Below are 17,500 nucleotides of genomic sequence, written 5' to 3' on the forward strand. Positions count from 1 at the left end.
GATCGTCTTCATTTTGAGCATGAATTAATTTTGGAACGTAACTTTTCCAATTAATTAGCTTCAAAATGCGATGGGCACTTGATTTTGAGATTCTTGTCTCACGAGCCATTTGTCGTACAGATTTCCGTGGGGAGCGGTAGAGGGTTTCCAGCAATTGATTTTCCTTTGCGGGGGTGGTTGATGAGCGTGGTTTTCCTGAACGCTCCTTATGGACGTCATGCACAGTTGCATCTTTTTCAAACTTATCTCGGATGCGAGTATTGGTGTGTCGCATTGGTGGATCTTTGTGAAAATGTCTTCTAAATTGTCTTTGCACTTCCATGATGTTTTTGTGCTTCCAGTCGCACTTTATGATAAATTTTCTCTCTTCCAAACCTGGTTGTACTTCTGCCATTATTAGGGTCAATTTGATCTGAAAATAAATGAAAAATTCAATGAGTGATGAGGAGCCAAAATGTGAGTACATTTTTTGGGACACCCTGTATACACACACACACACACACACACACACACACACACACACACACACACACACACACACACACACACACACACACACACACACACACACACACACACACACACACACACACACACACACACACACACACACACACACATACACACACACCTTAGGAAGATTAGAAAGCCAGAAAGAGAGCAGATGAGGACTAACGGCCTTACAATACCTGGTGCGGTCGGCCGACCGCGCAACCCAGTTTGCTTTGGGGGAGGTTGGAGGGAGAAATACTGGTGTCTAAGGAGTGGGAGGTGTGGTGCAATATCAGGGGTGCGGTGTCGTGCCAGAGGAAACTGTGATTGCGAATCTGGAATGGATGCTCTTTTCTGCATCCTGAGGGGCCGAGATAGAGGGGTGGAAAGAAAGAGAGGAGAGAAGATGCGTAAGGTAAAAGATTCCTAGGCTAGTCGTGGATAGGTCTGTGGGTGTTGCGGGTACCTCTGTGGGACGCTCCACTTGAGCGATCCCACCTCAAGAATCGGCGCGTTATCTCCTGTTTAATCACTTTTCTGGGGCTCGTGGAAACGTGTGCCCCGCACTGGTCCTGGAAGAATGTCTGTCGCACACCAACCCCAAGTGTAGATGCAGCGACAGGCAGACAACGAGGAGCGGTGAAGAGAGGGAGGAGCAGAAAGGTGAAGTAGAGGGCGAGGCAAACAGGCCAAGATGAGGGCGAGGCAGGTAGGCGAAAAAAGAGAAGAGGGCGGACGGCTTCGCGATCCGCATTTTTTAAAGCCCTGGACGAAGCGTGTGGTGATTACCCGAAGCAACGCGCCGTGGCCTGAATCGTGCTTCCTTGTTGGTCCACGGCGGTCATAGCCCCGCCCTGGGGCCGGAAGCGGTCTCATGCGCACATTCCGTGCGACATGGCTCGGAGCCCCGCACCGAACTCCCCCCCCCCCCGGGGGCCCCTGTCCCTCGCCGCCCGTCCTGCCGTGTTTTGTCGACTGGATTAGGGTCGTGTCAGTCCCGCGTGTCCATTCGGGGCATCCCCAGCGAGATGCTATCGGTGCTGTTAACGTGCTTGGCTTGTCCCCGCTTCATACGGTCTGAGTGGCCTGGGCCGTGCAGCACACCTCTGTTTGGTGGCGAATTGTATCGATGCAGAGGTGCGAGGAGGCGTGGGATGATTTTTCCCGTGTGTGGGAGATGTTGGTGGTCGAGGTGGTGAGTTGTTTGTGAGCGAAGATTGAGCAAGGTGAGACGCCGTTGTAAATTGGTCTGCAGATTTGAATGAAAGGATGCGCCATGCGCGCGCCATGAAGCGAGTTTATTCATACGGTGATTTTCTCACAGGAGGCTGCCTAGTGTGTGTGCTTGCTTGCTTGATTTGATTTGTACCATGGATAAAAGGAAAGGGTTGAAATGGAAATCAGAATAGAAGATAGAGATAGAGTTATTAGACCTAGTTATTGGACCCACGCAACGCACTTCGTCCCTAACCCACAAGACATGAGTAGAAGATCTGACTGCAGTATGTATGTATGTATATGTATATAACACATGAGGGGAAGGTGTTAATTAACCTGAGGTATCCACCCCAAGTGCCGGGCAAGGTCTTTGCTCGGATAATTCTCAAGAGGGTTCGCCACCATCTGCTTGAGCACCAGCGTCCAGAACAGTCAGGCTTTACACCAAAGAGGTCAGCGATTCACCATATCCTTGCACTTGGGGTCCTCACCGAACGCAGACGAGAATTTTGGTAGGGGCTATTTGCAGCCAATGTTTATCTCTGTAAAGCGTTTGGATCAGTGAATCAGGGTGCCCTCTGGAGGATTCTTGGTCTTTGTTGGTGTGCCACCAAAACGGATCGATCTGATGTCTGAACTATACTTTGTTACTGAGAGTGCTGTGAGATGTGGTGGTACCATCTCTGACTTATTTCCAGTTGTTACTGGAGTTCGTCAGGGGTGTGTTCTGGCCCCCACACTTGTCAGCACTTGTATGGACTGGATTCTGTGGAGGATGTCGGAGAGATCAAGCTGCGGTGCATCATTTGGGAATGTCAAGATCTCTGACCTTGATTTCGCAGATGATGCAGTCATCTTTGAGGAGTCGGAGCTGCTAGGATTATGGATTTCCTTGGTGAAAACGAAAATGCAGGCTTTCAATGATGTTGTGGATGCTGCTATCCTGTCTGTACCTGTTTGTGGTGAAGATGTTGAGGTCCTGGAGAGATTCACTTACCTTGGCAGTGATATTCATGTCTCTGCTGGCTGTGAGCCAGAGGTCAACAGACGTCTGGGTCAGGCCTGGGGAGTCGTGGATTCACTGGATCATGGGGTGTGGCACTGTCCGTTCCTGTGCGGGACGACAAAAGGCCGAGTCTTCAGGTCCTTGGTGCTTCCAGTCTTGCTCTGTGGGTGTAAGACTTGGACTCTGACCAGAGACCTGAGACGGAGACTTCATTCCTTTGGTACCAGGTCTCTTCAGAGAATCCTTGGCTATCGCTGGTCAGACTTTGTGTCCAATGAGTGGTTGCTGAGAGAGACTCAAATAAAATTTGTTACCTGCATAGTCCATGAGCATCAACTGCGGCTGTATGGACATGTGGCTCGTTTTCTTGATACTGATCCTGCTCACCAGATTCTCTCAGCGAGGGAGCCTCGTGAGTGGAGGAGGCCAATGGGCCGACCATGTGCCTCATGGTTGCATTCGGTTGATGAGCATCTCAAGGATATGGGAATGGGCCAGGTATCTGCCTGGGGATGGCCAAACGGAGGCCCCTGGAGTACCGATGGAAAGTGGACGCAGCGACGCGCTGCTCTGGCACATGCTCCCATATCTGACCTGACCTCTTCATGCAGTCAGACCTTCCCCTCATGTCTAATGGGTTAACTGTACGAAGTGTGTTGCGTGGGTCTTATCCCTCAGTTTAATTGTATCTCTGTCTGCCATTCAATCCTGATTTCATTCTAACCCTTTCCTTTTATCCATGATACAAATTGAAGCAGGCACCGCACCCAGGCGACTGCCTGTGAAAATCACAACTATGAGAAACTCTCCACCAACACTGTACAGGACGTGCATGGCGTGCCCTTTCATTTGAATCTGATACGTCAATTTACAACGCGTCTCACCTTGCTCAGCCTCCGCTCACCAGAAACACCACCTCGACCATCTACATCTCCCGCACACAGGAAAAATCACCACGCGCCTCCACGCATCTCTGCATCGATGCAATTTGCCACCAAACGAGCGTGCTGCATGGCCCAGGCCATTTATACCGCATGGCATGGGGACGGGCCAAGCACGTTAACAGCACCAACCGCAGCCTGCTGGGGGTGCGCCAAACGGGCATGCGGGACCGACACGACCCTCGTCAAGTCACCAGAACACGGCCCGGGAGTTCGGTGAAGGGCTCCAGGTCGCATTGTGCCGGATGTGCGAATGAGGTCGCTTCCGGCCCCAGGAGTCTGGCAGGGCAGGGCCGGGATCCAATGGAAGGGCACGATTCGGATGACCGCGCATCGCTTCAGTTTGTCGCCCCAGCCTTCGTCGTGGGCTTATAAAAGGCGGATCGCAAAGCCGTTCGCTCTCTCTGCACTTCGTTCGCCTGCCTGCCTCGCCCACTTCTCTGCCTGCCTCGCCCACTTCTCTGCCTGCCTCGCCCACTTCTCTGCCTGCCTCGCCCACTTCTCTGCCTGCCTCGCCCACTTCTCTGCCTGCCTCGCTTACTTCTCTGCCTGCCTCGCTTACTTCTCTGCCTGCCTCGCTTACTTCTCTGCCTGCCTCGCTTACTTCTCTGCCTGCCTCGCTCTGTCTGCCTCGCTTACTTCTCCACCCCTCTGCGCCACCCTCTCTTCGCCGCACCTCATTGTCTGCCTGTCGCTTAATCTGCACTCGGGGTTGGTGTGTGACAGATGTTCTTCTGGACCAGTGCGGAGCACGCATTTCCAGGAGCCTCCGGCAAAGTGATCAAGCAAGCGATAACACGCCGACTCTTAAGTTGGGATTGCTCAAGTGGGGCATCCTCCAAGCGCACTGTGTTGCGCGGTCGGCTGACCGCGCCAGGTATTGAGAGGCCATTGGTTCTCATCTGCTCTCTTTCCTTCTGGCTAACTAATCGTGTGTGTGTGTGTGTGTGTGTGTGTGTGTGTGTGTGTGTGTGTGTGTGTGTGTGTGTGTGTGTGTGTGTGTGTGTGTGTGTGTGTGTGTGTGTGTGTGTGTGTGTGTGTGTGTGTGTGTGTGTGTGTGTGTGCGCGCGCGTGTGCGCGTGCGTATATAGACATATATCTACAGAGACATGACGGAAGTAAATAGACGCCATGATTTTAAAAGAATTTATTCATTCAACATTTGAAGTATATTTGATCCATTCTTAATACTGTTACGTTTTGAGGGGGGGGGGTATGCATTCAAAGGGTAATTAGGATGTTTAATTAGGTATGCCATGCTGTTCGAGTGTACCAGGATCTCGATGTAATAAGTGGCAATTCAGTGGTGATAAGTTGTCTAGTAAATGTCCATTTCTTCAAGGGGGAAATGATAATTGTCACGTAATTAGGGACACGGGATAGGGTAAGTGTGTCTGCGTAAACCCCTTTTAGTATTCTCTGGAGGCTTGCCGTGACGTCACAGGACAGTGCTGCGGATGGCTCCGCCCCGTGATTACGATTGGCGGAAGGCGACGGCGGTGGGCCAATAAAACGGCTCGATTGGAAGTGATGAGGACGGGAGGATAAAAAGGTTCTGTTCGGGGTCGAAAAGGAAGAGGAAGAAGATCGGGACAGAAAGACCGTTTTTTGGGGTGGAGGTTGTTGTGCTGGGAGCGTGCTGTGTTGTTGCGCTGATTCGGCCCTGGTTTCATCGTGTCTTGTAGCCTTGCTGAGCCTCGTGCCTCACCTTGGTTGGCTCTGGGGTTCTGCTGGCTCGGAGTACGGGGTCGAACGGCGGGCGGACCTGCCTCCCTCTCCTGCTCGCAATTTGGCGCCAGAACTGGTTCCCTGGCGGCTGTGAGCGGACTTGGGCCAAGACCAGGAGGTCGACAGCACCACGGTTTCTCCTGCCCCCCTGACGAGAGCAAGGCCAGCTCGTCCGACGCCAATCCAGGGACTGTTGCGTCCACACCACGGTCCAGCCTGACCACCAGAAATAGCTACGTTGTGTGTGTGTGTGTGTGTGTGTGTGTGTGTGTGTGTGTGTGTGTGTGTGTGTGTGTGTGTGTGTGTGTGTGTGTGTGTGTGTGTGTGTGTGTGTGTGTGTGTGTGTGTCTGTGTGTGTGTACCTGGCGCCTTAGAGGGTTTGAGATTTGTATATTCATTGGAATTGTCTGTGTTTTCCCCACGCCCGATCCCACACCATCCCGTCGAATCGCCCCGGATCCCTCTTCTTGCCGAGTCTTGGTATTTCTGGTTAGAGGAATAAACGTTATCAACTCAGTGAAAAGCGACTCGTGCCACCTTCCTCGTCCCGTTTGCGGTAGAGCGAATAGAACCGCCATCTTTGGGTTATAAATAAATAAACTGCCTCCATCGTTTCGGCTCATTCTACGTTGGCGGGACTGTTCAAGTCCCGTGGACGTCACAATACAAACACTCGTATTTGGTTGACGTGCCATTTGCAGATTTCAATGTTTTCACTCTTTCAGGCATAGAACTAACGAGTTCTGAAATTTTCTCTTGTGGGATGTCTGCCCAGGCTTCATGTAAACGGGTTAGCAATTCTGCACATGATGTTGGTTTCCTGGACTTCTTCCACACAGCTCGATCCAACATGGCCCAGCGGTGTTCAAAGGGGTTCATGTCAGGAGACCGACTTGGCCATGGAAACCGCTTGATCCGATTTCTGTCCTGCCATTCTTTGGTCTTTTTTGCAGTGCGGCATGGAGCTCCATCTTCCATGAACAGTGTTGTTTTTGACCATCGGACCAGTGGAGAAGACAGGGAGAACTCCATCCTCAAGGATAGAAATGTGTGTCGTAGTGTTGATGTTGCCAGCACACTCCACAAGCTCTGACAGACCAGCACTCCAGATTGCTCCCCACACCATCACTGAAAAACCACCGTGTTTGACAGTTGGCTGCAATCTGTTCAAAGAAAACTCTTGACTGGTTTTGTCCACCAAGTTTTGTCGAAATCCATCCACAACTTTTTGCGATATCCTGTACACAGACAATCAAACAGATGGGTGAAAATATAAAGTCCTTACACTTTCGGTGGTGGAGGAAATGAAGTTGTTGAGTAAAATCATACATACTGCTTGCTGTACATGTTATTATTGCTGCCCATTACAGAATAATACGATCATTTAATGCAAAGTGGTTTCATACATAATTAACAAGATAATTTATTCTCTCTCTATCGAGTGCAGTCTGTGGCTGCTCGTTGCATCATTGGTTGTGACGCGGCTATGCCGCTGATGCAGTGTCCCCCTTACCAGTACACTGGTGCTCTTTTTGCCGACCTCGGAAGGATGACAGGCTTATTTAACCTCCTGGTGTACCTTTTTTAATCAGCGGCCAACAGGGCTTGAACTCAGGATCCTCGGATCCCAAGCCACCACCCTAACCACTTCGCCAACACCAGGCTTGATAATTTATTGTGCAATCAAATACAATTCTCTTGCATGTAAATACATTTTAAACTAGAAGGGCACTCGGTAGAGTGCATACCTCCGCCACGTAATGCCTGATCCACGAGAACGTATTGGGCCCAATACATTTTTGAAATATCATGCTGTACATCGTTTTTGGCCCCATCTCTCAATGGTGAAGAATCACTTACATATTAAATAATTCTCAGATCCAGATCCAGATTTGGATCATCAAAATCGAATCGATTCGTCGTGGTCACACACCCAACATGTCCATAAAGTTTCATCTGAATCCGTCTGCAACTTTTTGAAATATCGTGCTATACATAATTTTTGCACCATCTCTCAATGGTGAAGAATCACTTTAAAAATCCTATTCACCAGATCCGGATCTTCACCAAAATCTAATCAATTCGTCCGTGTCACACACCGAAACTGTCCACAAAATTTCATCCGAATCCGTCCACAACTTTTTTTGATGTCCTGCACACAGACAGACAAACAAACAAACAGATAGAATGGGGTGAAAACATAACCTCGTTCACCTTATGTGGTGGAGGTAACAAATAATTAAAAACATTTTGAAGGATGGAGGGATGGGATTCCAAAAAGTATGGAAACAAAGTGGAATGGTCACAAGAAATGATCACGAACCATCCATTTATCTTTCTTTGAATTATGGTTGTGCCTGCAAATGTCACTATACAGTAATCCCTCACTTTAAACGAGTTTGTTTTAAACAAACTTGGAGTTGAACGATTTTTTTTATCAACACCAAAATTTCTATATAAACAGTGCGGTTCAGTGTTAAACGATTTATAAACGTTTCGGCAAAAACAAATCGAGTCTCTCATTTCAAAATCTGTGCCACACGTCTCCCGCCCAAATGCCAAGAGACTCACCTTCAGAGTACGCCGGAATATATATATATATATATATATATATATATATATATATATATATATATATATATACATATATATATATATGTATATATATATTTATATATACACACACATATACTTTGGATCATGGCACCATCCCAAACATCCTACATGTGGTTCATCCTCTCAAGAGCCCCCCCCCCCCCTACCTAAGAAGCATAACAGGAGTATAACACTGCAAGATTAGTGATTAGTAAGCTTGATAGCCCAGATGAGTTGTCCTCTCCACCCAAAGTGACTCTGCCATTGTTAGTTAATGACCCACTGTCCCACAGAAAGTAATGCTTCACACCAAAGCGTACATAAAATAAGCCTGTTTGGTGAGTATACAGTATTCATTATACTGTATTTGTATTGGAATGCAGTGCATTACTCAATATTGATGTATTATTTATGTTTGCTCTGTCAGTGAGAACATGGTTTTCAAGTCATGGATTGTTAACACGTGTCTGGAACGTATCTCCACTTGTATTATGTGAAAAGCTGTTTGCATTAAATGATTTTGATTTGAACGCCATTTTCTCGGAACGCATCCCTCGTTTAAAGCGAGGGAGTCCTGTACAAATATCTCAATTTGGATTCACAATCACCACAAGGAACAGGCTTAAGTATGTGTGTATCATTTGGCTCAATGCTGGAGACTTAAGTAGCTTAACACTGAAGCAATGTGTTGAGAACACAAACCATACTTGTAGGGAAGAGTTCATGAGATAGGTGTGCTTGAAGGTTGTGCCTGAATCCTGAGTTCTTGTGTTTTGGACATGTTGTGTGCCAGACAGGCCTGGAGGAGAGCCAGATGTCTCTCGGCCTGTGAACACCAACGAAGGTTTCTGCACGGTTGTGCGCACACGCCTCGCTGGACACTCCCTGGTATTTGCCGGCGAGGTTGATTGCCGTGCTGGTGAGCGACCTCCCCCAAGCAGCTATGTTGAGCTAAAGACCAGCCGGGAGGTGGTGACACCAGGCCAGAGGTTCACACTACACAGGTAAGGAGAACTTGCGTAGTTGCATGAAGATATGGTTGTACTCCTGATTATTTGCATTCTCTGTTATGGTTGGATTTGGATGAAGGTCCTTCTTCACTGCCTTGCTCCAGGTTCAAGTTGATGAAATGGTGGGCACAGTCATTCTTGATCGGGGTCCCACGCATTGTCGTTGGATTTAGAGATGACAGTGGTCACGTTCAACACCTGCAGACATACGAGACACTGAAAATACCTAAGATGGTTGCTGTAAGTCTTCCTCGTATCATCAATCTCGTTGAATTTTAAGATTTCACCATCTTGTTAGCGATTGGTTGGGTTGCTGCAGCATAATGTTTTATATATATATATATATATATATATATATATATATATATATATATATATATATATATATATGCAGTATACTAGCGATACCCGTGCACATGCATGGGATAGCAGTACAACATAGCTGGTAGCAGACGACAGACCGTACATGGGGAATGACAAAAATACGCATTGTGCAAAATGCTATAGAATGGTACTATAGAATGTACTACAGAATGTGGTACTATAGAATGCCAACACTTCCCAAACATTGTCGGCATGTCCGCTAAGTGCCAGCAATTTCATAGAAATTGTGTGACGGCGAGCTGAGTTTTTAGTGTGCAAGCTTGGTAATATATATATATATATATATATATATATACATACACACAGTATATGGTCAGATACGATTACGTGTACTTCTGTACTTTCTAGGTGAAAAAGGACTGCATTTTCGAACTCAGTGGGGTCAATTTACTCCAAGAAATGTTTAGACTGACAACAAATTAATTATAGATTAGAAAATATCGAAATGAGTAGGATTAGTTACTCAACTCCAGTCATGATAAATCTTGTTTTAGGTCATATTTTCGAAATGGTAGTGAATTCAATGTCGGTGCAGTCATTTCTTCAAGTAAATCGACCCAATAGAGTTCTAAAATGCACTCCATTTCCACCTCGGACATCCAGAAGTATACGTAATCGTACCTGACCATACCCTAATTTAACCAACTCATGAAACTAAAAGTCATCATATGGAGCGACCTCGAAATCACCTCCGATCAACTTAAAAAATTTATGCGCGTTATTGAATCGTAGTGTTCTAATTTAAGGCTTGTGGAGACGTCTGAAAAAATTTTTTTTTTGCTGTTTTTGGACCGCCTTTATATATATATATATATATATATATATATATATATATATATATATATATATATATATATATATATATATATATATATATCTTCTTCTTCTTCTTCTTCTTTCGGCTGCTCCCGTTAGGGGTCGCCACAGCGGATCATCCGTATGATCCGCATCGTGATTTGGCACATGTTTTACGCCGGATTCCCTTCCTGACGCAACCCTGGTCGCCTCTTACGACACAGGGATCTGGTACACCTATTTTAACCGGGGTATACACCGGCCCAGTACACTGGTACTCATTTCGCCGACCTCGGAAGGATGACAGGCTGAGTCAACCCCCTGGTGTATTAATTCAGTGGCCCAACGGGGCTTGAACTCAGGACCTCTTGGATCCCAAGCCGCTGCCCTAACCACTGCGCCAACACCAGGCATAATATATATATATATTTTTTTGTTACGGTTGTGGAAATTCACAGATCACCATTCAGGTTCCCCAGAGGTCAGTTATTTCGATAAGTGTATGTCCAGGTTAGATTTCCCCACCAATGTATAACGGGACTTATTCGTGAACCGGGCTGTGCATCTTTAAGTTAGCCGTTATTCCTTTTTCTATCTTTATTTTAAAACGAACAACATCTCCTGAAAAAAAAAAATTTTTTGCTGTTTTTGGACCGCCCGAATATATATATATATATATATATATATATATATATATATATATATATATATATATATATATATATATATATATATATATATATATATATATATATATATATATATATATATATATATATATATATATATAGTATTGTTACGGTTGTGGAAATTCACAGATCACCATTCAGGTTCCCCAGAGGTCAGTTATGTCGATAAGTGTGTGTCCAGGTTAGATTTCCCCACCAATGTATAACGGAACTTATTCGTGAACCGGGCTGTGCATCTTTGAGTTAGCCGTTATTCTTTTTCTATCTTTATTTTAAAACAAACAACATCTCCTCACCATCATCTCCACAAACAACATCATCTTCACAAACAACAACATTTCAACAAACAAACAAAATCTCACCAGCATCTCCATGGCGCCGCCATCTTTTCACCAGTGATGTGGATTTTTTAAACCCACCTTGTTGTGATCGTTGTCCTTGAACCTGGTGTTGGCGCAGTGGTTAGGGCAGCGGCTTGGGATCCAAAAGTTCCTGAGTTCAAGCCCCGTTGGGCCACTGAATTAATACACCAGGGGGTTGACTCAGCCTGTCATCCTTCCGAGGTCGGCGAAATGAGTACCAGTATACTGGGCCGGTGTATACCCCGGTTAAAATAGGTGTACCATATCCCTGTGTCATAAGAGGCGACCGGGGTTGCGTCAAAAAGGGCATCTGGCATAAAACATGTGCCAAATCACTATGCGGATCATACGGATGATCCGCTGTGGCGACCCCTAACGGGAGCAGCCGAAAGAAGAAGAAGAAGTTGTGATCGTTGTCCTCCTGAAGGATTCCAACTGGCCGATTGTGGAATCCTATTTGACTTCAGGCAGAGTTTAACGTTTGTCCGATTTGATTATAAAATCCTACAAAAACCCTATCTACACTGATAAAACTGATGTCCACACAAGTCCTTCCTTGTGAAACAATTTATTTCCTAATTATACACCATACACTTCTCACCCTTGTACAATGAACTTAAGAATCCCCATTGATTGCAATATTATTTGGTTATATTTCATTTATTCTTACTTTAGTTAACAGTTAGACGAACCCGATTCAATCCACTTCTACATTACATCAGAGAGTTTTATTCTAACTTGGTACTTGGTCAGTTCCAAGGAGTACAAGCCACTGAGAAACTATACCTCCTCACGTGCTTGCACTGAGAACAATGTGCCTTTCAAAGCATTTTATACTTCCATGAGAGAGAGGTTGGGGGATATTCACCCAGACTGTCGACGTGTCCTTGAGACAAAAAGCCACTTCGTACATTTTCTAAGCAAAGGTTCATTTATCAGCTCGGTCACTCTGCTCCAGAACAACACATTTCTTATCATCTAGGGCAAAAGTCTTTTGGCCAGAAATGACAGCCAATTCAATTTGCAGCATAAAATTTACATTTCTGAAACTCCATTTGTTACAATTTAAAATACATTAATATAAATTTTTCCCCCACACCAGCAACAACATATCCACAGGCGAACACGATGGCATCCTCGCAGTGGCAGGGTGTTTTCAAACACGGCCGCGTTGTGAGAGTGATCTCAAACACGTCCGCGCATGACTGGCAAAACGGATCAAAATTACGAAAGGGGCGGAGCCAGCCGGGGGTGAAGGGTCGAAGGTGAAAGACCAAGCGCCCCCCCCCCCGAACCCGATAAAAGGCCGGGCTGAAACGCTGAGAAATTGAGTTGGTAGCTGGTGGAGTGTAGAGTTTTGGGCTGGGCCGTTACAGTCCAGAGAGTCGAGCCTGCAGTGGAGTTTGGAGTCCAGTGGAGTGTGGAGTCCAGTTCAGAGGAGTCGGTGTGGAGAGCGCCAGAGTTGGTCGGAGGGGGTCAAGTTGCAGCTGGAGAGAAGTCGCCAGCCAGCTACATAACGGTCCGAGCGACGCTGAGTAGTGAACGGGCTCTTAAAGAGCATCAACTCAAAAGAGCAAGGCCCGTTCGCTCCTCTGAAGCGTCGTCGGCCAGGCCCGATCGACCAGGCCAGACTGCTAGGCCCTGGACCAAACGAACAGCCGTTACAACAGCTGCTGCTTGGACAACTGAGGCATACGGAGGGTCGCCGACGAAAAGACCATCGAGTCGCCTCAAGGGTGACGAAGGTGACCTGCACAGCCTCGCGGAGCTCCTTCGGTCATCCCAGCTCCGAGGAACATTAAAGGCTTACGAGCCCAGTTCTCTTCTTTCTTTTCTGGGGTTTTTGCATGGACGTCTGTGGTGCCTTGTCCTTAAGTAGTGAACTGACTAAGTGCATGTAGATAATAAATAGATAACGGCTGTAGGTTTTCTTGTTTGTGTCTTGTCCCCGACCCCCATTCATTGCCTTGCGTGCATATGTGAATTGGAAATAAATGTTCCCTATTGTTTGAATATTCACCTGCTCGTTGCGTCCCTTCCTCCATTGAACTGCCGTAATTGCGTTTGGAATATTAGCTGGTTTTTAACACCGATAAAATAATCGGGTCCGACGGGGCTTGGCGATATAAAACCGCTCGGCAATCACAAACGGAACAAGCTGCTTAAAGCGGCTCGTTTTCGTGCAGGCTCCGTTGAGGTGGAAATCCCTGGCATTTCTGTCTGCGCAAATAATTAGGTACATCGACAATTCAGCATTGTCGCGCGTGGACAGAAGAGTTGGCTGATTTATGGTGTGGTTAACAACACCTGTAGCTGGGTTTTGGCGTTGATCCGAAAAGCTGCGACTGGATTGCCACGTTCGGTGGGCGCGCGCGGCCGCAATCGGGATAAAGGCGGCCGACCGCACGCCGGAGTGGCGAGAATCCACAACAATATATAGATGTGTGTGTGTATGTAAATATTGTTACGGCTGTGGAAATTCGCATTACACCATAAAGGGCCCTCAGGTGAGATATCTCGATAGGTACATGTGTAGTTAGCCCAAACCCGTTGTATCGAGGGAATTTATGGGATCCATTCAGGCTGCGATCCTCCAGTCAGTCGTTTTTCTTTCTCTATCTTATATTTCAAACAAACAAAAACCGCCAACGATGCTGGTGGGCTTTTCCCGCCATTCTTCCCCGCGCTTGGTGTGAGGGAAGGGGGGAAGGGCGGCTCGCCGCCGATTGGTGGATGGACAGCGTGAGGCGGTCGGGGTGAGGGAACGCCCCTTTTCGAGAACCCTCTCGAAGGAAGGTGGAATCGAAAACGGGGCGGAGTGAAGGGCGGAGCCCCGCGCAATAAAAGACGGACACGGGCGGGGTGCGTTCTCTCCTTCTTCCTGCTCTCTCCCTCTTCCTCTCGCTCTTCCTCCACTCGCTTCCTCCTCCTCTTCCGCTTCGCTCGTCTGCGTGTGGTTGTTGGTTGGTTGGTTATTCCTGTGTCCCAGTGGGGTGGCTTGAGGTCTCGCTCTCTCCCTGACTCGTGGAACTCGCCTCTGTCTGAAGTCGTTGTTGGGTCATCGCCGAGCTGTGTCGTCGTGGTCGAGTGTCTCTGCGTCGGTGTGGAGCTCGTGGAATTCGCGGAGCCAGAGGAGCTCGTTGAAGTCGAGCTGTGTCGTCGAGTCTGGTCGAGTCGGCAGTGGAGGACGGCGAAGGAGACGGAGCTCGGAGTGGAGGTCGTGGGAGGAGGACTCGACGGCCACACCAAGGGAAGTCCTTTCTTTTCTTTGGGTTTGTGTAAATGACTGTGGGTGGCGCGTGTCCTTGAAGTGGTATTGTTTTAAGTGTTGCCGTATGTACGCGTATTCGGTTTTAACTCTTCCTTTGCTTTTTATGTGCATTTTTCTTTTGCTGTGGATACGTGCTTGTGTGTGTGTGTGTGTGTGTGTGTGTGTGTGTGTGTGTGTGTGCGTGCGTGTGTGTGTGTGTGTGTGTGTGTGTGTGTGTGTGTGTGTGTGTGTGTGTGTGTGTGTGTGTGTGTATAAACGTGCTTGTGTGAACTTGTTTCCCGTTTCGCTGCGTCCTTTCCTTTGTTTGACTCTCCATCTTGCATCACGTAAGGGGTTCGTAGTGGGTTCAACATCCTGGTAATTAATCGGAACCGTCAAGGCCGACGATAACCGCTCGGTTATCACTGTAGCATGGAACGGACCGCTTAAGCGGTTTGTGTCCGGAGTCGGCCTGTGGCGTGGTACGATCGCCCGGTCGACCATTCGCGCAGGTACTTAGGTAGATCGAATTTGGCGAGCAACCCTATCCTGCGCGGGTGCCAATTGGCATGATCGTGGTGAGGTTAAACCCCCACCCGTGACGAGCTCCCGGCGTTGTTCCGAGAGGGTCACGACTGAATTGTCCGTTCCGGTGGGCAAGGCGGCCGCCATTTGAGTCGAGCGGCCGATCGTACACCGGCGGGAGCGAATTCGCAACAATATATATATATATATATATATATATATATATATATATATATATATATATATATATATATATATATATATATATATATATCTTATCTACATATATATATATATATATATATATATATATATATATATATATATCTTATCTACATATATATATATATATATATATATATATATATATATATATATATCTTATCTACATATATATATATATATATATATATATATATATATATATATATATCTTATCTACATATATATATATATATATATATATATATATATATATATATATATATATATATATATATATATATCTTATCTACATATATATATATATATATATATATATATATATATATATATATATATATATATATATATATATATCTTATCTACATATATATATATATATATATATATATATATATATATATATATATATATATATCTTATCTACATATATATATATATATATATATATATATATATATATATATCTTATCTACATATATATATATATATATATATATATATATATATATATATATATATATATCTTATCTACATATATATATATATATATATATATATATATATATATATATATATATATATATATATATATATATATTTATATTATATTGATATTTCGGCACGCCCCTTTCTTTGTTCCACCATCAGATTTTTGTTCTTGCATGAAATGAAACAAGCTTTGACATATATAGTAATGATATTATTGTCTTCCTCAAGAGGCCCCTCAAAATTCGTTTTGATGATTATGGTAGTTAAATCTTATTATTATCCATATTAATATTTCGGCATGCCCCTTTTTTTGTTCCACCATCAGATTTTTGTTACTGCATGAAATGAAACAAGCTTTGACATATATATATATATATATATATATATATATATATATATATATATATATATATATATATATATATATATATATTAATCTGATGGTGGAAAATCCTCAGTCACAATGGAATGAACGGATCCAATGTTGACGCCCGCCTCGTCTGCAAGCTCTCTGATCATGATTCGACGATCCTGCATCAGCAGGGTCCTCACTTGGTCAATGACGATCTCATTTCGAGATGTTGAGGGCCTACCAGAACGTGCTTCACTTTCCACTGATGTGCGACCATCTTTGAAGCGGTTGTACCACTCTTTTATCTGTGTGGTGCCCATTGCTTCGTTCCCGAAGGCCTGTTGAATCTTGCGGATCGTTTCCACTTGGGAATCGCCAAGCTTTACACAAAATTTGATGCAGTAGCGTTGTTCAAGTTTTTCCGTCATTTTGTCAAAAACGAAAATCCGACGGCGCTCACTTCCACTTACTTCCTCACTCATCGGCAGTTTGTCGGCGACTGATAGCTACTGCAGGCGGGAAAATATTCACGCATACGAATTATGATCGCCTTCATGCGTGCACCAAACCACGCCTCCCAAGCTTCATTTGTTTACGCACGAAAAATTAAGGTTGGACACTTTTTGAACACACATCGTATGTGTGTGTATATATATATATATATATATATATATATATATATATATATATATATATATATATATATATATATATATATATATGTATACAGGTAGTCGTCGACTATAATATGGATATATGGATATATATATATATATATATATATATATATATATATATATATATATATATATATATATATATATATCTTCTTCTTCTTCTTTCGGCTGCTCCCGTTCAGGGTCGCCACAGCGGATCATCCATATGATCTGCATAGTGATTTGGCACATGTTTTACGCCGGATGCCCTTCCTGACGCAACCCTGGTCGCCTCTTGCAACACAGGGATCTGGTACACCTATTTTAACCGGGGCATACCCTACCGAAACCTGCCGAAAATGGCCGAAACCCTGCCCAGAAAGGGCGGACCCATGGGAGCCCCGTCCAATCAGGGCAGACAGTGACATCTGTTCCACCGAGCCCCCCCCCCCCCCGTTCGGGGAGGTCCATAAAAGTTACGACGCCATCCTCGGCAGAGAGTTCGGTGGAGAGGAGTTCTGTGGACGACAGTTCTTGGGGGGTCGTTCGTCGTGGTTGCTGGGTTGTGCTGGAGTTCGGAGGGTTGCGAGGAGTGCTGGTTGCGAGAAGAGTTGCCGTCAGAGAGTCGTGGAGTTCGTACAGTGCTTGCTGTGAAACGCTTGGAGTTCGTGAAGCAACCCTGAGAGCGGAGAGCGTTGGGCCCTGATCCCCGCCTCGGACTCCAATCTACTCGACCCAGGCTCCTTCGCAGACACTGTCTCCACGCGTGTGGTCGTGGACCAA

The 17,500-nt window shown here is 45.5% G+C and overlaps 1 protein-coding gene across 1 annotated transcript in view; it reads left to right on the forward strand.

Annotated features, from left to right (window-relative positions):
- The window catches only part of DXO (decapping exoribonuclease), an 83,761-nt gene that overhangs the window by 59,521 nt on the left and 6,740 nt on the right, over nt 1–17,500 (forward strand). Inside the window, exons 3-4 of the mRNA XM_085856094.1 lie at nt 8,774–8,984; nt 9,095–9,230. Of these exons, the coding sequence (XP_085712220.1) occupies nt 8,774–8,984; nt 9,095–9,230 (347 nt within the window). The remainder of the gene's footprint in view (nt 1–8,773; nt 8,985–9,094; nt 9,231–17,500) is intronic.

Source organism: Eptatretus burgeri, chromosome 15 (genome assembly GCF_056783735.1).
Source record: "Eptatretus burgeri isolate ZD-2024b chromosome 15, Ebu_testis_v1, whole genome shotgun sequence".
Taxonomy (NCBI): Eukaryota; Metazoa; Chordata; class Myxini; order Myxiniformes; family Myxinidae; genus Eptatretus; species Eptatretus burgeri.